This window comes from Mobula hypostoma, chromosome 18 (assembly GCF_963921235.1).
Source record: "Mobula hypostoma chromosome 18, sMobHyp1.1, whole genome shotgun sequence".
Taxonomy (NCBI): Eukaryota; Metazoa; Chordata; class Chondrichthyes; order Myliobatiformes; family Myliobatidae; genus Mobula; species Mobula hypostoma.
Window position 1 is genome coordinate 67,769,637 of NC_086114.1, and position 25,872 is coordinate 67,795,508.

The following is a 25,872-nucleotide window of genomic DNA, read 5'->3' on the forward strand; positions in this document are numbered from 1 at the left end:
TGCGATGGTTCAACGCTCCACTGCTACTGAGTGCAATTATGAATGGGTAAAAAAAAACCTTAGTGCTCTCAGTTATATTGAGATCTCAGCTACTAATCACAATAGAACATAGAATAGTACAGCACAGTACAGGCCCTTCGGCCCACAATGTTGTGCCAACCCTCAAACCCTGCCTCCCATATAAGCCCCCACCTTAGATTCCTCCATATACCTGTCTAGTAGTCTCTTAAACTTCACTAGTGTATCTGCCTCCACCACTGACTCAGGCAGTGCATTCCACGCACCAACCACTCTCTGAGTAAAAAACCTTCCTCTAATATCCCCCTTGAACTTCCCACCCCTTACCTTAAAGCCACATCCTCTTGTATTGAGCAGTGGTGCCCTGGGGAAGAGGCGCTGGCTATCCACTCTTATTATCTTGTACACCTCTATCATGTCTCCTCTCATCCTCCTTCTCTCCAAAGAGTAAAGCCCTAGCTCCCTTAATCTCTTATCATAATGCATACTCTCTAAACCAGGCAGCATCCTGGTAAATCTCCTCTGTATCCTTTCCAATGCTTCCACATCCTTCCTATAGTGAATGCTGAAAACTGTTTAGTACATTGCAGAACCTCCTCTATTCCATCCTTGTTCACAAAGAACCCTACAGTCCCCTACATTTACAGTTCTCACTATGTCCTGTGCTGTTTTCAATAACAGAACTTTATATATACACATCCAATAGCTTCAAGAACAGAATTAAAATGTCTGTATCACAATACGTAACTATTTAGGCTTCACTCAGATTGCACAAGATTATAAAAATGTGTCCAATGTGGTCCAGAAACTCCTTTCTGTTGAACTCACAAAACTGCTTTTCCTACCAGTAAGGCAATTCCAGTTGTTGTCTCAGTGTGACGTTTCAAGTCCAAAACATCACAACTGATATAATTAGTCATTTTAGTTTTCAGGCCCTCCTTGGGGAAAATCAGCTCTCATTACACTTCTCGTTATTTAACTACAGTGGGTTTTGGTTAATCGGGGCAGCAGCTTATCTGTCGCAGGACAGCAGCATCCATCATCAGAGGCCCACACCACCCAGGTCATGCTCTCTTCTCGCTGCTGTCATCAGGAGCTTCAGCATTCACCCCTCAACCACCAGTCTCTTGAACCAGTTGGGATTACTTCATTCATACCATCACTCAGAACATACGGACTGACTTTCAAAGATTCACGTCATGGTCTCGATATTTATTGCTTATTACCTTTTTCTCCTTTGTATTTACACAGTTTGCTGTCGTTTGGACACTGGTTGTTTGTCCGTCTTTGTTGGGTGCACTCTTTCATTAATTGTTGTTTTATTTATTGAGTATCCCTGCCCGAAAATGAATTTCAGTGAATATGGTGACACATGTACTTTGATTATAAATTTACTTCGAAATGAAGATTTGGAGGATATAATCATCGAAAGCACCGTATGAAGGCAGTCCATTATCTGCACTAGGTGTCTACTCTGATTTTGTTCATTTACAGTCAAAAGAACATGGCAGTGTACACCAGATGAATTCTTCCATTGATAACTATTTGGAACTAATACACAATGTTCCAGTACTGTAGTGGTCTCGGCCCAAAACGTCAACTGTACTTTCCCCCGCCCCCATAGATGCTGCCTGGCCTGCTGAGTTACTCCAGCATTCTGCGTGTAGTACTGCACTAGTATTGGTACTGTTCTAATTTGTTCAGTATTTCATTTAAATACATAATTTGTTCCTCAGTTAAATGATAGTTTCTCTTTTTTTAAAAGAACTTTTTACACTACTTCCATGAAACTTTAAATAATTAGGGCAGCTGCTTAATTGGGCCAAAATGTACTGTTCCCAATATGTCCCATTTAATGGGAATCCACTGCATTTATAAATTGCTAGCAGTTTACTTTTGTAAACTTCTGAACTGGCTAACACGAGCTAGGAAGGGGATTGACCATTCCAAATATGGAGATAAAGGTACAGAGTATTGGGTACTGACTGTACAGGTCAGATATTAAGTGGGTAGATAGGGCAGCACCAACAGGAGATGCACATCAATACTCAGAGGATGGTGAGAGTGTGGAACAAGCTGTCAAAAGATGTGATGGATGCAGATTCGATTGCTACATTTACGACAAGTTTGAATATGATGGGAGGGGTATTGAGGGCGACGGTCCAGGTGCAGGTCAAAGGGACGAAGCAAAATAACAGTTTGGCACAGACTAGATGGGCCAAAGGGCCTATTTCTATGCTGTAGTGCTTTGAGTCTATCATGCTGCCAACAAATTGCAGGCTTCCACCACAACCCTTTTATCCCTGTCTTCACAAACACCCATCACATTTACCAAAGCAACAGAAAGCATTCAATCCACAATAACTTGCACTTCAATAAACTCAAGCCACTACAATGGAAATGTTGAGCTAAACACATAACAAAGGATTTGTGTGTTGTGCCCAGTGTCATACCGTACTTACTGCTGGTCCGTGTGTAGAGTTCTGGGCCAAACAAAAGGAGGCACAGGACAGCATTAAAAGCACATGTAATTCTAGCAGTCTTCACCACTTCAAGATATCAAGCGGCTTCAATGTTTTCTGATCTATTCTCACTTCAAAGTTTTAAAATATTGTTTTTGCATGAACACACAATTGAGGTAGCCAGCCTCAGTAGAAACAGAACGAGACTGTTAACCTGAAGTACTTGCAGCGCAGCAGTAAACGTTGATCCAAAGTCTGATCAGATAGGAAGTCCTGATGCACCCTGCCCAGCGATAGACACAAAGTCCAAGTGCAAATCTACTATCATCAATTTGCTTGAATTTCACTCCAGATGAATATTCATGTACTCAAATGAAAAATACCTCAGCAGTCAGTCACTTGACTACCAAGTGTCATTTAAAAATTTTAACTGGAAAAATAAAAATCTCAACAAATTCAGTCACCCAGTCAGCTATTTACAAGAATGAAAAACAAAGCACAATTTTATTTAGCAAACTTCAGTTATTGTAGCTTTCTGAAAAAAAGAATAATGCCAGATGCAAACAATGAATGACGTGAACAAATCTAGCAGCTCAATCCTCCATTCATTGTACAAACCAAGTACTTCATTATACAGTATTCCCATACGAATCACAGCACTAGAAAAAGGCCCTGCAGCCCACCTAGTCAGTGTCAACCCGTTTTCTTACGCAGCCCCATCTACTCACAACCGTACCATATTACTGCAACAATGCACTTGTCCAAACTTATCTGAAATGTTGTATCCACACTCACACCAATTTCTAATGAAGAAGTTCCCCTAAACATTCACCTTTCACATCAAAACTCTTCTTTCAGTTAGTCCTGACGAAGGGTCTCAGCCCGAAACGTCGACTGTACCTCTTCCTAGAGATGCTGCCTGGCCTGCTGCGTTCACCAGCAACTTTGATGTGTGTTGCTTGAATTTCCAGCATCTGCAGAATTCCTCGTGTTTGCGTTTTTAAATTTACCTCCAGATTTACTGTCACCCAACCCAAGGGAAAAAGCCTGCATGTATTTACCCTATCAACACCCCTCAATTTTATACACCTCTGTAAGATCTCCCTTCATCTCCTATGCACTAAGGAATAAAGTCTTAACCTATTCAAACTTTGCTGATAACCAAAGTCCTCAAGACCTGGCAAAATCCACGGAAAAATTCTCTGCCACACACGTCAGAACTCTCGCTTCACTATGCAAATCCTACCCTGGTTTGTCCTCCCAAAGTGCAACACCTCACACATGTCTCCATCAAATCCTATCTGCCAGTTTTTAGCCCATTTATCCTGCTGGTCCAGATCTCGCTGCGAGCTTTGATGGTCTTCCACATTGTCATTGACACCCCCAACCTTTCTTGTCATCTGCAAATTTGCTGATCCAGTTTACCAAATCATAATCCAGATAGTCTTTCAATGCAGCGTACATCCAACAGGAACAGACAGCTTGTTTCTTGTTACAATAGAGCAATTTTTTTAGCAAAAAGGTAGCAAGGCTTGTTACAATTTTACTGGAAACTGGCAAGGCCACACAGTTTTGGTCCTTTAATTTAAGAAAATACTGGCATTGCAAATAATCCAGAAGAGATCTATTAGGCTATGAGAAAGCTATCATAAAGCTTCTTTATCACAGCTAAAGAAGATCCGTCTATAATATTTGGAGCTTAGAAGAATGACATGACCCAACTGAAACATACAAGTTACCGGGCAAACAGTATACATATCAAGATGCTTCCAATAGTGCAAGAATCTCAAGAGTTGCACAATCATTTAAAATTAAACAATTTCTCCCCCAGAACACAGACCCTTAGGAAGTCTCTTCTGCAGAGGGCTGTGGAGCACTTAAAGAGGTACGTTTTTGAAAGTTCAGGGAATTGATCATCAGGAATTGACACACACTTTACAAGAACTATAAGTGAAATCCTTAAGAAAGCAAATGAGAACAAGGATTGCAGTCCAAAACGATACTGCAGCAAAGCACTCCGCCAAACCAAACTCCAGCAGGAGAAAGCAAAGTCTGGAAGACGAGTAACATGTCACTCCTGCAAATTCCTCTCCTGTCACGAGTTGGAGGGGCCGGATTTGTGAAAGGAGGGTGTGGTGGAGGGGCAGGGCAGGCACCGGGCTGAAGGTCACGGGTGGGGTAGGGTGACTTGGGGCACAGATTGGAGGAACGAGCTGGGAGGAGGGAAAAGGGAAGACAGAGAACCGAGCGCGGGGTAGAGGGGCCGAGGTGCCGCAGTGAGAGGAGAGAGCAAGCTGGGGGATGGATAGGGTTGGAGGGGCCCTACGGTGACGGGGGGGGGGGGGGAGAGGAAGGAAGGGACGCCGGGGCCGAGGGGCCGCGGTAACGGAAGGGAGGGGGCGGCTCCCCCGTGTCCAAGGTCCGGAACCCTATTCCCTTGGGCCAGGAGCTCTGGACAGGGGGCGAGAAGGAGCCGGGAGCTGAGGCCCGTACTCACGCTGCCGATGAAGAAGTCCTCGCCCTCCAGCCCACCGCTTTCTGCCTCTCCCTCCGGCTCCGGTTCCAGCTCTGGCGGTCGCTGCTCCGCCGCCATTTTGTGCCTGACAACTCTCAACAATACTTTATTGTTCTGACCCAGAGCAGAGCTGCGGCCCCGCCTCTCAACAATGCTTTATTGTTCCCTGGCGGTGAACACAGGCCCCGGACCGCGGGGTCTCCGTCGCTTTCTGGTTCGGGGTCGAGGCTTCGTGGAAAGATTCAAGATTGCTTAAGGTCATTTCCAGTACACATGTGTAAAGGAGAGTGAAATAATTGTTACTCAAAATCAGAATCAGGTTTATTACCCATGTGTCGTGAAATTTGTTAATTTAGCAGGAGCAGTTCAATGTAATACGTAATATAGAAGAAAAAAAGATAAAATATAATAATAATAAATAAATCAATTACAGTATGTGTATATTGAATAGATTAAAAATCGTGCAGAAAACAGAAATAATATATATTTAAAAAGTAAGATGGTGTTCACAGGTTCAATGTCTATTTAGGAATCGGATGACAGAGGGGAAGAAGCTGTTCCTGAATTGTTGAATGTGTGCCTTCAGATTTCTGTATCTCCTACCTGATGGTAGCAGTGAGAAAAGGGGCATGCCCTGGGTGCTGGAGGTCTTTAATAGTGGATGCTGCCTTTTTGAGACACCGCTCCCTGAAGATGTCGTGGGTACTTTGTAGGCTAGTACCCAAGATGGAGCTGATTAGATTTACAACCTTCTGCAGCTTCTTTCGGTTCTGTGCAGTAGCCCTTCCATTCCAAACAGTGATGCAGCCTGTCAGAATGCTCTCCACGGTACATCTATAGAAGTTTTTGAGTGTATTTGTTGACATACTAAATCTCCTCAAGCTCCTAATGAAGTGTAGCCTTCTTTATAACTGCATTGATATGTTGGGACCAGGTTAGATCCTCAGAGACCTTGACACCCAGGAACTTGCAACTGCTCACTCTCTCCACTTTGGATCCCTCTATGAGGATTGGTGTGTATTCCTTCGTCTTCCCCTTCCTGAAGACCACAATCAGTTCTTTTGTCTTACTGACATTGAGTGCCAAGTTGTTGCTGTGACACCACTCCACTAGTTGGCATATCTCACTCCTGTTCGCCCTCTTGTCACCATCTGAGATTCTACCAACAATGGTTGTATCATCAGCAAATTTATAGATGGTATTTGAGGTATGCCTAGCCACACAGTCATAGGTATGGAGAGAGTAGAGCAGTGGGCTAAGCACACATCCCTGAGGTGCACCAGTGTTGATCGTCAGCGAGGAGGAGATGTTATCACCAATCCGTACAGATTGTGGTCTTCTGGTTAGGAAGTCGAGGGTCCAATTGCAGAGGGAGGTACAGAGGCCCAGGTTCTGCAACTTCTCAATCAGGATTGTGGGAATGATATTGTTAAATGCTGAGCTATAGTCGATGAACAGCATCCTGACATATTGTCCAGGTGATCTAAGGCCGTGTGAAGAGCCATTGAGATTGCATCTGCCATTGACCTATTGTGGCAATAGGCAAATTGCAATGGATCCAGGTCCTTGCTGAGGCAGGAGTTCAGTCTAGTCATGACCAACCTCTCAAAGCATTTCTTCACTGTCGATGTGAGTGCTACCGGGTGATAGTCATTAAGGCTGCCCATATTATTCTTCTTAGGCACTGGTATAATTGTTGCCTTTATGAAGCAAGTGGGAACTTTCACCCATAGCAGTGAGAGGTTGAAAATGTCCTTGAATACTCCCGCCAGTTGGTTGGCACGGATTGTCAGAGCCTTACCAGGTACTCCATCGGGCCCTTCTGCCTTGCGAGGGTTCACTCTCTTTAAAGACAGCCTAACATCGGCCTCTGAGACAGAGATCACTGGGTCATCAGGTGCAGCAGGGATCTTCACAGCTGTAGGGTAGTTGTGTTCTCCCTTTTAAAGCGGGCAGAGAAGGTATTGAGTTCATCTGGTAGTGAAGCATCACTGCCATTCATGCTATTGGGTTTCACTTTGCAGGAAGTAATGTCTTGCAAACCCTGCCAGAGTTGCCGTACATCCGATGTCGCCTCCAACCTCCTTCAAAATTGTCTTTTTGCCCTTGAAATAGCCTTTTGCAAATCAAACCAGGATTTCTGTACAGACCTGGGTCTCCAGACTTAAATGCCACAGATTTAACCTTCAGCAGACGATGTAGCTCCTGATTCATCCACGGCTTTTGGTTTGGGAATGCACAGTAAGTCTTTGTAGGCACACACTCATCCACACAGGTTTTAAAGAAGTCGGTAACAACTGCAGCATACTCATCCAGATTGAAAGATGAATCCCTGAATACAGACCAGTCCACCGATTCAAAGCAGTCCTGTAGGTGCTCCTGTGCTTCCCTTGTCCATACCTTCTTGTTCCTCACTGCTGGTGCTGCAGTCTTCAGTCGCTGCCTATACTCAGAGTAGAAGTACAGCACGGTTATCAGACTTCCCGAAGTGAGGGTGTGGAATAGCACGGTAGGCATTCTTGATGGTAGTGTAGCAATGGTCCAGTATGTTGTTTCCTCTGGTATTGCAAGTGATCTGTTGTGGTAATTACCTAGTGATTTTTTCTGACTGGCCTGGTTAAAATCCCCCAAAACGATGGTGAAGGTGTTCGGGTGCGCTGTTTCATGCATGTTGTTCCCATTGCTCAGAGCATCTAAAGCCTACATGACATTGGCCGGAGGTGGAATGTATACCACTACCAAAATGATTGTGGAACTCTCCCGTGGTAGGTAAAATGGACGGCACTCCAGATCCGATGCAGCATAAAACACAGTAAGGTAAAGAACACAATATAAATATGCATACATAAGATAGTTTACATACATAGATTGATTGTATGTCCATAAAGTGATGCTAAATTGTACATAAGGTCATGAAGAGATTTTGCAGATGCTGGAAATCCAGAGTAACACACACAAAATGCTGGAGGGACTCAGCTGGTCAGGCAGCATCTGTGGATAAGAGTACAGTCAACGTTTCGGGCTGAAACCCTTCGGCAGGACTGGAAAAGAAAGAGGAAGACGCCAGAATTTAAAGGTAGGGGAAGAGAAGGAGGACAAGCTGGAAGGTGATAGGTGAAGCGACAAACACGAGAAACTCTGCAGATGCTGGAGATCCAAAGCAACACACAAAATGCTGGAGGAACTCAGCAGGTTAGGCAGCATCCATGGGAAAGAGTACAGTCAACGTTTCGGGCTGAGACCCTTCGGTCCATACCTGCTACTTGGGCTGCTGAGTTCCTCCAGCATTTTGTGTGTGTTGCGATAGGTGAGGCCAGGTGGGTGTGAAAGGTGAAGGGCTAGAGAGCAAGGCATCAATAGGTGAGGAGAGTGGCCTATGGAATATAGGGAAGGAAGAGGTAATGGGCAGGCTAAATGAAAGAGGCCAGAGTGGGAAAAGAAGAGGGAAGATAAAAAAAAAAGAAATGTTGGAGAAAACAATGCTCATGCCATCAGATTGGTGGACTGAATATGAGGTGTTGCCCCTCCACCCTGAGAATGACCTCACCGTGGCAGAAGGGGAGGCCATGTCACAACGGAAATGGGGATAGGAATTAAAATGGTTGGCAACCAGGAAATTCCACTTTTGGCAGATGCTCAACAAAACAGTTCCCCAGTTCACATCGGGCTTCACCAAAGTAGAGGAGGCTGCATCAGGAGCACCAGATACAATAGATGACTGTAATAGATTCACTGATGAAGTGTTGCCTCACTTGGAAGGACAGTTTGGGGCCCTGAATGGAGGTAAGGGAAGAAGTGAATGGGCAGGTGTAACGTTTCTGTCACTTGCAGGAATATGAGCCAGGCAGGAGATTTGTGGGGAGGGACTAACGGCAGGGAAATCACAGAAGGGGCGATCCTTGTGGAAAGTGGAGAGTGGGGGGAGGTAAAGATGTATTTGGTGGTAGGGTGCCATTGAAGATGGTGGAAGTTGTGTTGGATGTGAAGGACAGGAGGAGGAGAAGATGGCACGACGCAGCGCACGCGGCCACTTCGGTGGTGATGTCTGCTATTTGCCAAGCAGGGGACCATGTACAATTCTGATTTGATGGAGACAGACATGAGAGTACAGAGGAACATCTGGAGAAACTTCTGAAATGCCCACTTCGCTGTCACTGTTTCTGTGCGGTCCAGAATCTCCGGAGCGGAAGGCCCCGAATCCTCGGCTTTGCTTATTTTGGCGGCCGGGACAAGGTCGAAGGCACTCGGGAGACTATATTGGAGGGGCTGGTTGGAGGCTCGAAGTTTTTGGACAAACGTACTCAGTGTTGGCTGTTGTTGGGTGCTTCCAATGCATTGGCAGTTGTCGGTGCCTGGAGGTTTATGGCAGGGAGTTTCTCCCTTTCCCGCCTGCTATCGGGGACTCAGGAGTTGATCGACTTGGGACTTTGAGACTTTTTTTTACTGTGCCCATTGTCTGTTCTTTATCAAATTATGGTATTGCTTTGCACTGCTGTAACTATATGTTATAATTATGTGGTTCTGTCAGTGTTAGTCTTTGGTTTGTCCTGTTTTTCTGTGATATTACTCTGGAGGAACATTGTATCATTTCTTAATGCATGCATGCTCTTCTAAATGTCAATAAATGAGGACTGAGTGTTCTCATAATCTAAAAAGGCTCATACAGTGGTAAGTGATGACAAGAGGAGCTCTGTCCCTGTTATGGTAGTGGTAAGATGGTGTGCGCGGATATTGGGGAAATGGAGGAGATGCGGGTGAGAGGAACATCAATAGTGGAGGAATGGAATTCCCATTCTTTGAAGAAGGAGGACATCTCTGATGTTCTGGAAAGCAAAGCCTCACCCTGGCAACAGATGCAGCGGAGATAAAGGAACTGAGAAAAGGGATCAGCGTTTTTACAGGAAATAGTGTGGGAAGAGCAAGAGTCAAGGTAACTGTGGGAATTCTCACAAAATGCTGGAGGAACTCAGCAGGCCAGGCAGCATACATGGAAAAGAGTGTAGTCAACGTTTCGGGCTGAGACTCTTCATCAGGACTGGGGAAAAACGATGAGGAGTTAGGTGGGGAGAGGGGAGGAAGAAACACAAGGTGATATGTGGAGGGGGAGGGGTGAAGTAAAGAGCAGGGAAGTTGGTGAAAGATACACAGGGCTGGACAAGGGGGAATCTAATAGGAGAGGACAGAGGCCATGGAAGAAAGAAAAGGGGAGAGGAGCATCAGAGGGGGGTGATAGGCAGGTAAGGAGATAAGGTGAGGGAAGGAAAAGGGAATGGGGAATGGTGAAGTGTGGGGGGGAGGTGGAATTACCAGAAGTTTGAGAAATTGATGTTCATGCCATCAGATTGGATGCTACCCAGATGGAATAGAAGGTGTTACTCCTTCAACCCGAGTGTGGCTTCATCGCAACAGTAGAGGAGGCCATGGACTGATATGTCGGAATGGGAATGGTAATGAAAATGAGTGGCCACTGGGAGGTACCGCTTGTTCTCTCAGAACATATCACCTTGCCTCCCCATCACCTCCCTCTGGTGCTCCTCCCCCTTTTCTTTCTTCCATGGCCTTCGGTCCTCTCCTATCAGATTCCCCCTCTCCAGCCCTGTATCTCTTTCACCATTCAAATGCCCAGCTCTTTATTTCACCCTCCTCCTCTCCCGGTTTCACCCTTCACCTTGTGTTTCTTCCTGTCCTCCCCCCACGTTCTAACTCTGACTCCTCAGCTTTTTTCCTCCAGTCCTGATGAGGGTCTCAGCCCGAAACGTCAACTGTTTACTTTTTTCCATCGAAGCTGCCTGGCCTGCTGAGTCTCTCCAGCATTTTGTGTGTGCTGCTTGGATTTCCAGTATCTGCAGGTCTTCTTTTGCTTGTAACCGTGGGAGTCAGTAGAGTTATAAGAGACGTCGATATCCCCACCACAGATGGAGACAGACGAAGGAGGGTGGTGGTGGAGGGGAACTGGTTAAGTCTTTCATTGAGAAAGAAGCAGAGAGCTTTGAGGCCTTAATGAGGGATAGAAGTATATAGCAACTGGACATCCATGGAGAAAATGAGGTGGTCAGGGTCAGGTAATTGAAGCTATTGAGGAGATCAAGAGCATATGAAGCATCGTGGATGTAGGTGGGAAGGGACTGAACCAAAGGGGATAAAATGGAGTCGAGGTATGAGGACACAAGATCAGGGGGGCAGGAGCAGTCAGCGACAATACGCCAACACAGACAGTCAGGTTGGTAAGAGGTAGAAGCGAGCAGTGCAGGGTAAGGGAACAATGAGTTTGGTGGCGGTGGATGGAGGTTCTCCAGAGTTGAGGTCAGTGATGGTGTCGGAGACAATTTTCTAATGGTCTGGTGTGGGGTCCTCTTCAAAGAGTAGGTAAGAAGAAGTTTTCTGAGAGTCACCACCTAGCCTCAGCAAGATAGAGGTCAGTGCACCACACTACAACAGCACCCCCTTGTCTGTGGGTTTGATGGTAAGGTTGATTGATGCAAGGAGAGTGGAGGGCAGTGCCTTCAGATGGCATAAGGCTCAAAGAGGAGAGAGGAGTGCTGAAGTCAAGCCAGTTGGTGTCTCGTTGACAATTGGAAACGAAAAGATCTAGGTCTGGCAGAGAGTGAGCTGTCCAAGAAGAAGAAGTGTTGGAGATGGGAGAAAGGGTCATTGGGTGGGCTGGGGAACTTTTGCAAAGAAGTAAGATCAGAGACAGAGGCGATGGAAGAAAAGCTCGTTGTTGTGGCAGATGCAAAACTCGCTGAGGTGTGGGCAAGAGGGGACAAAGTTCCTTACCGAGGATAGAAAGTTCTGCCTCAGAGAAGGGAAGGTTGGAGGGAATGGTGAAGATACGGCAGGGTTCAGAGCTGAGTTCAGAGTGTGGAGAAAGGTTAGTGCTGTCAGAGGAAGGGGGAAGCTGGGGTGCTCAGGGAAGGCAGGATGCACATTGGTTACTGTAGATAGGCTATACACAAAAGATGACAATCAGTGAAGTACAGTGGGATATCACTGTTAATTGAAACATACTAAGTGGCCGGCAAGTACAGCAGCTGAGAAGATAAATACCCAGTGCAATGGAGCAGAATCAAGTAGATTATAACCAACATACAGTATGTCATGAAGTGTCTTGTGTGGCAGTACCACCATGCAAAATGTCAAAAATGTATAAAGTTACAAGAAATAAGTCAACAAGTGCAAAAGAGGAACAGTGAGAGATTGTTCATGTATCATTCAGAAATCTGATGGCAGAGGGGAAGGAGCTGTTCCTAAAATGTTGAGTGTGGGTCTTCAGGCTCATGTATCTGCGCCCTGATGACAACAATAAAGGGAGGACATGTTTAGATGGTGAGTGTCATTAGCCATCTGCTTGAAGCACCACTTCTTTGAAGATGGGTTGTGCCTGTAATGGATCTGGCTGAGTCAAAAACCTTCTGCAGCCTCTTGCAGTCCTGCACATTGGTGCCTCCACAACAGACAGAAACACAAACAATTATAATACACTGACGCAGTGTGCATCTGTAGATATTTCCTTGGTGACATAACAAAAATCCTCAACATCCCAATGGACTATAGACATTGGCATGCCTTCGTTGTGATTGCAACAATGCAAATTGCAGCAGGTCCAAGTCCCTGCTCAGGCTGGAGTGGAGGTGCAGGCAAGGAATAAAACTCTGGGCAAAGACAGGGACTGGGAGTGTCAGTACAGACTGTGCAAATACAGGGATTGGGAGTGTGAGTAGAGACTGGGTAAGGTATGGATTGTGAGTTTGGGTCGAGACTGGGAGAGACAAGGGTTGGGAGTGCAAGCACAGACTGGGAAAAGACAGAGATTCGGTGTGTGGGTACAGTCTAGGAAAGACAGGGATTTGGATTGAGGGTACAGGCAGGGTCATGACAGGGATTGGAAGTGTGAGGACAGACTGGGAAAAGATGGATTGGGTGTGTGAGTAGAGACTGGGTAAAGACAGGGATTGGGAGTGGGGGCACAGACAGGGTAAAGAGAGGGATTTGGAGTGTGAGTTACAGAGTGGGTAAGGAAGGGGTTTGGGAGTGTGAGTAGAGACTGGGTAAAGACAGGGATTGAGAGTTTGGGTACAGACTGGGTAAAGAAAGGGATTAGGAGTTTCTGTAGAGACGGGGAAGGCAGGGATTAGGAGTGTGAGTGGAGACAGGATGAAGTCAGGGATTGGGACTGTGGGTACAGATGGGGTAAACACAGGGATTGGGAGTGTGGGAAGCAACTGGGTAAAGACAGGGATTGGAAGTGTGGGAAGAGATGGGATAAAGACACGGATTGGGAGTGTGAGTACCCACTGGGTAAAGACAGGGATTGGGAGTGTGCATAGGGACTGGGAAAGACTGGGTTGGGAGTGTCAATAGAGACTGACTAAAGACAGGGTCTGGGAGTGAGGGTATAGACTGGATAATGACAGGGATTGGGAGTGTGGGTACAGACTGGGTAAAAACTGGGATTAGGAGTATCGGTAGAGAATGTGGGAAACGGGTTAGGTGTGTGAGTACAGACTGGGTAAAGGCAGAGTTTGGGACTGTGGGTACAGACTGGTTATAGAAAGGGACTGAGAGTGAGGGTACAGACTGGGTAAAGACAGGGATTGGGAATATGAGTACAGCCTGGGTAAAGACAGGGATTGGGAATATGGGTACAGTCTAGGAAAGAGAGGGATTAGGAGTGTGCGTATTGTCTGGGAAAGACCCATTTTGGTAGTGTGAGTGGAGACTAGGAAATACAGGGATTAGGATTGTGAGTTACAGAGTGGGTAAGGAAAGGGATTGGGAGTGATGGTAGAAACTGTGAAAGATGGACTGGGAGTTTGGGTACGGACTGAGTAAAGACAGGGATTGGGAATGAGGGTACAGACTGGGTAATAACCTGGATTGGGAGTTTGGGTACAGACGGGGTCAATGCATACTGGGTATAAATAGGGACCAAGAAAGTATGGACGAGGGAAGCACAGGAGCGCCTACAGGACTGCAGTGAATCGGTGGACTGGACTGTATTCAGGGATTCATCTTTGAATCTGGATGAGTATGCTGCAGTTGTTACCGACTTCATTAAAACCTGTGTGGATGAGTGTGTGCCTACAAAGATTTACTGTATATTTCCAAACCAAAAGCCATGGATGAATCAGGAGCTACGTAGTCTGCTGAAGGCTAGATCTGTGGCAAGTCTGGCAACCCAGGCCTGTACCAGAAAACCAGGTATGATTTGTGGAGGGCTACTTCAAGGGCAAAGGGACAATTTCGAATGAGGTTGGAGGCAACATTGGATGCACGGCAACTCTGGCGGGGTCTGCAAGACATTACTTCCTACAAAGCAAAACCAAATAGCATGAATGAACTCAACGCTTTCTATGCCCGCTTTGAAAGGGAGAACACAACCACAGCTGTGAAGATCCCTGCTGCACCTGATGACCTTGTGATCTCTGTCTCAGAGGCTGATGTTAGGCTGTCTTTAAAGAGAGTGAACCCTCGCAAGGCGGAAGATCCTGATGGAGTACCTGGTAAGGCTCTGAAAACCTGTGCTAACTGACTAGCGGGAGTACTCAAGGATATTTTCAACCTCTCACTGCTATGGGCGGAAGTTCCCACTTGCTTCAAAAAGGCAACAGTTATACCAGTGCCTAAGAAGAATAATGTGGGCTGTCTTAATGACTATCACCCGGTAGCAGTCATGACTAGACTGAACTCCTGCCTCAGCAAGGACCTGGACCATTGCAATTTGCCTATCGCCACAATAGGTCAACGGTAGATGCAATCTCAATGGCTCTCCACACAGCTTTAGACCACTTAGACAACACAAACACCTACATCACGATAGTGTTCATCAACTATAGCTCAGCATTTAATACCATCATTCCCACAATCCTGATTGAGAAGTTGCAGAACCTGGGCCTCTGTACCTCCCTCTGCAATTGGACCCTCAACTTCCTAACTGGAAGACCATAATCTGTGCAGATTGGTGATAACATATCCTCCTTGCTGACAATCGACACTGGTACACCTCAGGAGTGTGTGCTTAGCCCACTGTTCTACTCTCTGTATACACATGACTGTGTGGCTAGGCATAGCTCAAATACCATCTATAAATTTGCTGACGATACAACCATTGTTGGTAGAATCTCAGGTGGTGATGAGAGGGCGTACAGGAGTGAGATATGCCAACTAGTGGAATGGTGCCGCAGCAACAACCTGGCACTCAATGTCAATCACACGAAAGAGCTGATTGTGGACTTCAGGAAGGTTAAGATGAATAAGCACGTACCAATCCTCATAGAGGGATCAGAAGTGGAGAGAGTGAGCAGCTTCAAGTTCCTGGGTGTCAAGATCTCTGAGGACCTAACCTGGTCCCAACATATTGATGTAGTCACAAAGCAGGCAAGATAGCAACTATATTAGGAGTTTGAAGAGATTTGGTATGTCAACAAATACACTCAAAAACTTCAATAGATGTACCATGGAGAGCATTCTGACAGGCTGCATCACTGTCTGATATGGGGAGCTACTGCACAGGACCCAGAGAAGCTGCAGAAGGTTGTAAATCTAGTCAACTCCATCTTGGGTACTAGCCTACAAAGTAGCCAGGATATCTTTAGGGAGTAGTGTCTCAGAAAGGCAGCACCCATTATTAAGGACGTCCAGCACCCAGGGCATGTCCTTTTCTCACTGTTACCATCAGGTAGGAGATACAGAAACCTGAAGGCACACACTCAGCGATTCAGGAACAGCTTCTTCCCCTCTGCCATTCGATTCCTAAATGGACATTGAAGTTTTGGACATTACCTCACTTTTTAAAAAATATACAGTATTTCTGTTTTTGCACATTTTTAAAAATCTATTCAATACACATAATTGATTTACTTGTTTATTTATTATGATGTTTTATTTTTTTTCCTTTTGTCTGCTAGATTGTGTCGTGCATTGAACTGCTGCTGCTAAGTTAACAAATTTCATGCCACATGCCGGTGATAATAAACCTGATTCTGATTCTGATTGGGAGTGTGGTTAGAGACTAAGTAAGGACAGGAATTGGGAGTGAGTGTGAGTAGAGACTGGGGATAGTCAGAGATTGGGTGTGTGTGTACAGAGAGGCAACTGCAACACTGGGTGAAAATAAGGATTGACAGTGTTGGTAGAGGCTGGCTAAAGACAGGGATTGTGAGTGTGCGTACAACCGGGTAAAGGCAAAGGTTGGGTGTGTGGTTACAGACCGGGTAACTGCAAGACTAGGTGGAGTCCGGGATTGGCTGTATGGGAAGGGACTGGGTGAAGACAGGTATTGGGTGTTTGGGTCAAGACTGGGAGAGAAAAGGATTGGGAGTATGAGTACAGATTGGGTAAAGACAGGGTTTGGGTGTGTGGGTAGTCTGGGAAAGACTGGGATAGGGAGTGAGGGTACAGACTGGGTAAAGACACTCATTGGGAGTGTGGATAGAGACTGGGTAAGGACAGGAATGGGAGTGTGGGTACAGACTGGGAAAGACAGGGATTGGGAGTGGCAGTACCAACGTGTAAAGCCAGGGATTGGGAATCTGAGTAGAGACTGGAAAAGACAGGGATTGGGAGTGAGGGTACCGACCGGGTAAAGACAGAGTCTGGATGTGTGGGTACAGATGACATAACTGCGAGACGAGGTAAAAACAGAGATGGGGAGTGTGGGTAGAGACTGGGTAAGGACAGGGATTGGGGGTATGAGACTGAGAAAGATCCATTTTCGGAGTTTGGGTTGAGACTGGGGGAGACAAGGATTGGGAATGTGGGTACAGACTGGATAAAGACACAGATTGGCGGTATGGATAGAGACTTGTTAAGGACAGGGATTGGGAGTGTGGGTACAGACTGGGAAAGACAGGGTTTGGGACTGTGAGTTCTAGACAGGCTAAGGAAAGGGATTGGGGTGTGGTAAGAGACAGGGTAAAGACAGGGATTAGGAGTGTGTATACAGTCTGGATAAAGTCAAGGATTGGGAGTTTGGGTTGAGTGTGTGGGTACAGATGGTGTAACTGCGACACTGGGTAAAAGCAGGAATTGGCAGTGTAGGTAGAGACTGGGAAAGACGGGTTGTCAGTTTGAGTACAGACTGGGTAAAGACAGGGATTGGGTGTGTGGGTACAGTCTAGGAAAGAGAGGGATTGGGAGTGAGGGTACAGACAGGGTAATAACAGAGATTGGGAGTGTGCATGTTGTCCGGGAAAGACCCATTTTGGGAGTATGAATGGAGACTGGGAAGGACAGGGATTGGGAGTGTGAGTTATAGACTGGCAAAGGAAATGGACTGGGAGTGAGGGTAGAGTCTGGGTAAAGACAGATTAGGAGTTTGGGTAGAGACTGGGAAGGGCAGGGATTGAGAGTGTGAGTACAGACTGTGAGTGACGGATTGAGAGTGTGGGTATAGACTGGTAGAACCCTCACGTTCTGTTGTCTGCGTAAGTCCAGGGAAAACAATCTCTGGCCCCACCAAACGTGTGAGATTGAGCTGCAAAACCTCCTGTTTGTGTGGATGCTGCGTGATGTGTTCCCCTGTTACCAATCAGTACCACGAAATAACAGCCAGCACACCATATGCAATTAAACGATTTAGCTTTATAATTCTGAATTTGACTAAAGGGTTAGTAAAGTAAAACAAGAAGAAAAGGGCCTGTTTTAATAAAACAGTCTAATGTGCACAAGTTGGAGCTCACGGTTTCGGTTCCGCTGGTCCTCCATCAATTTCCCCGGGCTTTGCCGGACCCCGGCCCCACTCCAAGTCCACTCCATCCTGGGGTCTACAACCTCTCGGTTCTGGCATCTTCTCTCTCCATCTTCCCTGAACAAACAACCCAGGTCACCTCGGTCTCAGGCACACAACAAGAAAAAACACTCCCTTCATTGGGTGGCACACATTCCGAAGCCTCTGTTATCTCTAGCCATCACCCAAACACTGCTGCTGCAGAAAAACCATTGCATTAGCAGTGAAACCTTTCCCAGGGTGTTACACTCTCCCTCCACCAAATTTAGTCATGTCCTCATGACATTGAGATAATTTGCCAACCCTTCAAGCAAAGCCCAAAGTCCAGCCCAGGCGTAAAAGGCAGTGACATAGCTCCCCAAAGCGGTAGGGGCCACACTCTGTTGATAATAACCAGGACATCTACATTTTCATCTCTGAAATAATCTCCTCCACCACTCCCTGGGGCATGCTATCTGTGGTCACTTCACCACAGGGGACAACTACCGAGAACTGTACCCTGCTGACGGAGGCTTCCAGTGCCTCTGACACATTCTCCTTCTCTCATACTTCTCTGATCAGCTCAACAAACGAGGGAGAGTGGCACATCTTACGAGATAGTCAGAGACTCCAAATGATCAGGTTCTGGGACTGGGCGTCTTTCGCTATTTGGTCCATCCTTACCTTAACTGATCCACCTCAGCCGTCTGAATGACCCCTCAGCGCCACAAGCAATTCAGCTGCCTCTCTAGCAGAAAGATGTCGGTAGAAAGCTTCTCCCCCTTCTCCTGACGCATGTTCTGAAACCCCGTCATGAGCTCAGAAAGTATAGACAGTCCACAGCTCCCCCTCTCCTGAGGCCCCAATAGTACCAGGCAGTTCAACTGCCATTACATCAGTGCTAGACTGAACTACGTTTGTAAAACAAAGTATGTGCACGCCATTTTAACAAATCTCCACCCCACAATCATAACTTTGCCTACAGCTTTAACAGTACTTCAAAGTTGAATTAACAATTCATCAGGAGTACAAATACCTACCCCACCCAGCACGCACGCATTTGTTACCCGTAACCACACGGATGCACGCCACAGCTCAACCTTGGCAGCATCCATACCCACGTGTTGTAATCGCTTTACTGGACGATAGCTTAGTACAGACTTAAACACACAACCCACTGTTTAAATTCTCAGGGCAATCACACAACAGCCAATGAAATCAATCCCAGATGAACCCCCACAATTGTAACCCTCTGGTTCTGTCATCTGCGCAAGTCTCGGGAAGACAATCTCTGGCCCCACCAAACGTGTGAGATTGAGGTGCAAAACCTTCTGTTTGTGTGGATGCTGCGTGATGTGTCCCCTGTTACAAATCAGTATCAGCACAAGTTGTGGTCATGGTTTCCCTTCCGCTACTCCTCCATCGATTTCCCTGGCCTTTGTCATTCCCCAGCCCCCACTCTAAATCCATTGCTTTCTAATGTCTATGACCTCTCCTTTCTGGCATCTTCTCTCTTCATCTTCCGCTGAACGAAGGATCCAGATGACCTCGGTCTCAGGCACTCAACAAGAAAAAAAACACTCCCTTCATTGGACAGTGCACATTCCAAAGCCTCTGTTATCTCTAGCCATAACCCAAACACTGCTGCTGCAGAAAAAAACATTACATTAGCACTGAAGCGTTCCCCAGGGTATTACACTGGGAAGGGCATGGATTGGGAGTGAGGGTACAGATTAGGTAACCACTGGGGCTGGGACTGTGAGTTATAGACTGGGTAAGGAAATGGATTGAGAGTGAGGATAGTGTCTGTGTAAGGACAGGGATTGGGAGTGTGAGTAAAGACTGGGTGAAGTCAGAGATTGGGTGTGTGGGAAGAGACTGGGTAAAGCCAGGGATTGGAAGTGTGAGTTATAGACTGGGTAAGGAAATGGATTGCGAGTGAGAGTAGAGTCTGGGTAAAAACAGGGATTGGGAGTGTGAGTACAGACTAGGTAAAGACAGGGATTGAGAGTGTGGGTAGAGACTGAATAATGACAGGGATTGGGAGTGTGTGTACTTACTGGGTAAAGACACAGATTGGGAGTGTGGGTAGAGACTGGGTAAGGATGAGGATTGGGACAGTGGGTACAGACTGGGTAAAGTGAGGAATTGAGTGTGTGTGAAGAGACTGGGTAAAGACAGGGATTATAAGTGTGGGTACAGACAGGGTAAAGACAGGGATTGGGAGTTATAAAATGGGTAAGGAAAGGGATTGGGAGTGAAGGTAGAGACTGGGAACCACAGGGATTGGGAGTGTGTGTACGGACTGGATAATGACAGGGATTGGGAGTGTGGGTACAGACTGGGTAAAGACAGAGGCTGGGTGTATGGGTACAGACTGGGTAAAGACAGAGGTTGGGTGTGTGCGTACAGACTGGATAAAGACAGGGATTGGGAGAGTGAGTAGAGAATTTGGAAAGACAGGGATTGGGAGTGTGGATACATACTGGACAAAGACAGAGATTGGGAGTGTGAAAAGAGACTGGGTAAAGTCAGGGATTGGGAGTGTGGGTACGGACTGGATAATGACAGGGATTGGGAGTGTGTGTACTTACTGGGTAAAGACACAGATTGGGAGTGTGGGTACAGGCTGGGTAAAGTGAGGAATTGAGTGTGGGTGAAGAGACTGGGTAAAGACAGGGATTGCGAGTGTGGGTACAGACAGGGTAAAGACAGAGATTGGGAGTGTGAGAAGAGACTGGATAAAGACCAAGATTGGAAGCATGGAAAGGGACTGGTTAAAGAGGGAATTGCAGTGTGAGTACATACTGGATAAGGGCAGGCATTGGTTGTGTTATTATAAACTGAGTAAACACAGGGATTGGAGTGTAGCAACAGACTGCATAAAGACTGGGATTGGGAGTGTAGTTTGAGACTGGGGAGGGACAGGGTTTGGGAGTGTGGCTACAGACCGGATAAAGACAGAGATTGGGAGTGTGGGGACAGACTGGCTAAAGGTCGGGATTGAGAGTATGGGAAGGTACAGTCCAATCACCCGTGTCACCTAAGAAGCCTCAGGAGTCGACTTCGAAGGAACGACTGGAGGAGATGGCAACACACAGATGCTTCCATTTACAAGAACTTGGAAGAAGTCATCAGTACTGGAAAGGCCTCGACTCTTCCACCGCAGTGACTCTACGACTGCTATAGGCCTGTGCAACACTCACAACACGCTGGAGGAACTCAGCAGGTCAGGCAGCATCCGTGGAACCCTCCAGGGTTCCGGCCCAAAACGTTGACTGATCTTTTCCACGGATGCTGCCCGACCTGCTGAGTTCCTCCAGCGTGTTGTGAGTGTTGCTTTGACCCCAGCATCTGCAGAGTATTTTGTGTTTACTACAGGCCTGTGGCCGGGTACCTCCCCTGGGGGTCAATTTTCTGTGCTCTCAGGCCCAGAGAGAAGCGCAATGGAGGAGTATAAAGAAGAAAGCTTTTCCCACGGCCTTCATTCGGCCCTCCACCTCACCGGCTGGCGCAGGCGGCTGCTTCATACTAAAGAAAGATGGGAGCCTGCGGCCATGCGTCGATTATAGATTAACCACATTGCAGCAGAGGATCATTACCCCTCCCACTCATGATTACGGCTTTCGAAATGCTCCAAGGAGCAAGGGTATTCACAAAACTAGACCCATGGAGTGCAAACAATCTGGTCCGTATAAGGGAAGGTGATGAGTGGAAGACTGAATTCAATACACCGACAGGGCATTTTGGCCTTGTAATCGCGCCGGCTGTTTTCCAGGCCTTTATAAACGACGTGCTCTGGGATGCTCTCCAGAAATATGCCTTTATCCACCTGGATGATGTCCTAATCTTCTCGAAGTCCATGGCGGAGCACGCCACTCACGTCAGGGACATTTTAAAGAGGTTTTGAGACCACGGACTTCATGTCGAGTTGGAAAAGTCTTGTGACTTTCATTTTTGGGTTTTGTATCCAATGGCAATCTCAAGATGGACCCTACCAAGACCCAGGCAGTTGGAGAATGGTCACCACCATCCAGAATCAAACAAGTCCAGCGATTCCTGGGGTTTGCTGAGTTCATCAGAAACTCCAGCTCGGTGGCAGCTCCGCTGACGATGCCAACTAAGAAATCCACGGGCCGTTCATCTGGGCGATTGAAGCGGAGGCAGCTTTTGCAGGGCCTGAGCAGCGGTTCACAAAAGCTGCCATTTTGGTTTCTCCTAACCCGGACCTCATGAAAGTGAATGCCTCAGACATCGGAGTGTCCCAGCGACCACCTTCGGACGGTAAACTGCTCCCGTTTGCAACCTTCTCCAGGTGGCTATCCCCGGAAGGGAGGAACTATGACGTCGAGAATCAGGAGCTTGCGGTTCAGTTAGCTTTGGAGGAATGGTGTCACTGGCTAAAGGGGACCTGTGGTAAACCATATCTATATATATGTTGTAACTGGGTTACCCGTCTGGACACGCCCCCCTGCTGACTGCTCCTGTGGCTCCTCCCTCAGACCCCTGAATAAAGGTGATTGTGCCATTGCTCCTCCTCTCAGTCCAGGGGCAGACACTCAGCATGGTAGAGGTCACATTTTACTGCTAATAAAAGCCTTTCAGTATTTACTCTACTTCCAGTCTTTTGGAGTTATTGATAGTGCATCAGGACCAAGGAACCTTTGATCGTTCGGACTGACCATGAGAATCTAGCTTGTAGTCAGGAGGCCAAGAGGCTAAATTCTAGGCGGGCTTTGTTCTTTAACGGCTTTGAATTCATCCTGACCTACTAACCGGGGTCGAAAAACCAAAAAAAAAAGATGCCCTGTCCCCTCAGTATGACGAACTGGAACGAGGGGAACAGCCTATCACTATTTTGCTTCAGGCCAGGGTAGTAACACCAATTCGTTGGGGGCATTGATGCTCTGGTTCACAAGGGGAGATTCCTAGGAATGGTCCTCTGGGTAGGCTGTTCGTCCCAAGTTCCGTCTGGTCCTAGGCACTCCAATGGGGACATTTGTCAAGAATGACCGCACACCCAGGAATTGCCAGGATCCTCGAGTGTATCAAGAGGAGGTATTGCTGGCCTGGAATGACTAAGGAAGTTCAGCTGTACATGCAGCCATGGAAAATAAGAACATAAGAAATAGCAGGAGTAGGACAAACCACAAACAAGAGAAAATCTGAAGATGCTGGAATCAGAGCAACACACACAAAATGCTGGAGGAACTCAGCAGGCCAGGCAGCATCTGTGGAAATAAAGTACAGTCGATGATCTGGCCCATGGAGCCTGCTCCGCCATTCAATAATATCATGGCTGATCTGGCCATGGACTTATCTCCACCTGCCTGCCTTTCCCCCATAACACTTAATTCCCCTACTATGCAAAAATCTAAGTATATTTACTGAAGTAGCCTCCACTGCTTCATTGGGCAGAAAACTCCACAGATTCACCACTTTGGGAAAAACAGTTGCTCCTCATCTCCGTCCTAAATCTACTCCCCCAAATTTTGAGGCTATATCCCCTAGTCCTAGTCTCACCTACCTGTGAAACAACTTTCCTGCCTCTGTCTTGTCTATCCTTTTCATAAGTCATAGTCATAGTCATACTTTATTGATCCCGGGGGAAATTGGTTTTCGTTACAGTTGCACCATAGATAATAAATAGTAATAAAACCATAAATGGTTAAATAGTAATATGTAAATTATGCCAGTAAATTATGAAATAAGTCCAGGACCAGCCTATTGGCTCAGGGTGTCTGACCCTCCAAGGGAGGAGTTGTAAAGTTTGATGGCCACAGGCAGGAATGACTTCCTATGATGCTCTGTGCTGCATCTTGGAGGAATGAGTCTCTGGCTGAATGTACTCCTGTGCCCACCCAGTACATTATGTAGTGAATGGGAGACATTGTCCAAGATGGCATGCAACTCGGACAGCATCCTCTTTTCAGACACCACCGTCAGAGAGTCCAGTTCCATCCCCACAACATCACTGGCCTTACGAATGAGTTTGTTGATTCTGTTGGTGTCTGCTACCCTCAGCCTGCTGCCCCAGCACACAACAGCAAACATGATAGTACTGGCCACCACAGACTCGTAGAACATCCTCAGCATCGTCCGGCAGATGTTAAAGGACCTCAGTCTCCTCAGGAAATAGAGACGGCTCTGTCCCTTCTTGTAGACAGCCTCAGTGTTCCTTGTGTTTGTTCTGCAACAACCTGCAAGTTCATTGCCTTGGAGAAGCTACCATCTGTGCAGAGACAGCAGAGATTGTCCTGGACCAGATCTTCAGGATCCATGGATTCCCAGTGAACATTGTATCGGATCGCAGTCCACAATTCACGTCACATTTCTGGAGGGCGTTCTGCAAACTGATTGGGGCAACAGCAAGCCTTCCCTCTGGGTTTCACCTGCAGTCCAACGGCCAGACGGAACGGACCAACCAAGATTTAGAATGGACCCTGAGATGCCTGACCTCGGAAAGATCCGACGAGTGGTCCGACCTTTTGACGTGGGCAAAGATCACCCAAAAAACCCTACAACATTCGGCGCACAGAATGTCACCATCCGAGTGGCAGTTTGGCTAATCTCTGCCTTTCTTTCTGGAACAAGTAGTCGAAGTTGGGGGTCTCTGCGGCCAAAGATCTCATCCAGTGCTGCAATCAAAGATGGACTAGGCCAAGAGAGATTTTGCTGGATTCTACCCGGAAAGCAGAGACCAAAATGAACCGAAAGAAATCGGGGACCCGCTTTACATCCTGGGCAACAGGTCTGGCTGTCCACTCATGATTGGCGTCATGGTTGATTCCGGATCCCACTCAACCCCATACACCTCCCAGTGGAAAAGCTGGCGCCCAAATTCATTGGGCCCTTTGAAATCCTGAGGAAAGTAAACCTGGTGGCTTGCAACTCGCAGCTCCCCGAGGCCCTAAAGATCAATCCCACCTTCCACATTTCTAAACTAAGACTGATCTGCACCGGTCCCTTAACCCCATCGCCACTGGCCCTGCCGCCCAGGTTTATCGGGGGGAAACGGGTCTTCCCGTACTGTTCGAGGGGTTCGGCAATACCTCGTGGACTGGGAAGGATTCGGACCCGAGAAGAGGTACTGGGTGCCCGAAAGCGACATCTTGGATCCAGCTCTCATCCACGACTATCATCACTGCTTCTCCCCACAGACAGGGTCACCAGGAGTCGGCCGTAGGGGAGGGGGTCCTGTTAAGAGAAGCCCCCAAACCGCGCCAGTTTCTGGGATTTAGACACTCAACTACCCCACCCCAACGAGTACGGATAGTTGACGCAGCCCCTTGAAGGATTCAGGATGGACCCGCTAAAATCTTCTTCCGAGTGTCAAGAATTGAGTATTTAAGGAACACCTAAACTGTGATTCGGTGCTCAGTCGTCCAGTGTTTCGTCATATTGCCCAGTGTTTGTTTTGAATGCATTTCCAGCGTAATAACATGCTTCGATATCCCAGTATTTGGGTCCAATTTACCCTCGTCACTGCGGATGCAGGCGGGGACGGGGAGTGTGGGTGCAGATATCCTCTCCGGTATGCAAAACTCTTAAAGAATACACCATCAGCGGCACCAGCCTACTTCCCATCGAGAACATGGACAGAAAGCCGACCAAAAAGGGCCCAGTAACACCATGAAGGATCCCACCCACCCTGCTTATGGACAGTTTGGCCCGCTCCCATCAGGGAGGAGGCTACGTAGCACCTATGGCAGCACCACCAGACTTAACCAGTAAGGCTGATCAACACCTCCATCACTACTTCCCTGTCAGTTTCCTTGTGTACAGACACTTCTCTGCCTCGTGTCACCTACTGGACATATAATGTGCAGAAGGTATCTTGTGTATTTATATACCATGATGTACGAAAGCTGTTGAAAATCTAGTCAGGAAGAAAAGAAAAGCTTACGAAAGGTTCAAAAAACCAGGTAATGATAGAGATCCTGAAGATTATAAATCTAGCAGGAAGGAGCTTAAGAATGAAACTGAATTAGGGGAGCCAGAAGGGGCCATGAGAAGGACTTGGCGAGCAGGATTAAGGAAACCCCCCCTCCCACCTTTCTTCCACCCCCCTCCTCCCTCACCCACTGCCCCTCCCTCCTCTACTCGCCCCCTTTACTCCCCCACTCTGTACTCCCCCGGATCTGCGGTATTGCTATTCCTCACTGTGCCAG

At 47.1% G+C, this 25,872-nt stretch overlaps 1 protein-coding gene across 2 annotated transcripts in view; it reads right to left on the reverse strand.

Moving 5' to 3' along the window:
* LOC134358614 (sorting nexin-1-like) overlaps nt 1-25,872 on the reverse strand; it is a 117,308-nt gene that overhangs the window by 67,683 nt on the left and 23,753 nt on the right. The window contains exon 2 of one of the 2 annotated variants that reach the window (XM_063071056.1): nt 4,978-5,080. In XM_063071056.1, coding sequence (XP_062927126.1) covers nt 4,978-5,080 — 103 coding nt within the window. Of the gene's footprint in view, nt 1-2,480; nt 2,716-4,977; nt 5,081-25,872 lie in introns of those variants that run through there. The other variant, XM_063071055.1, reaches the window with a different exon arrangement.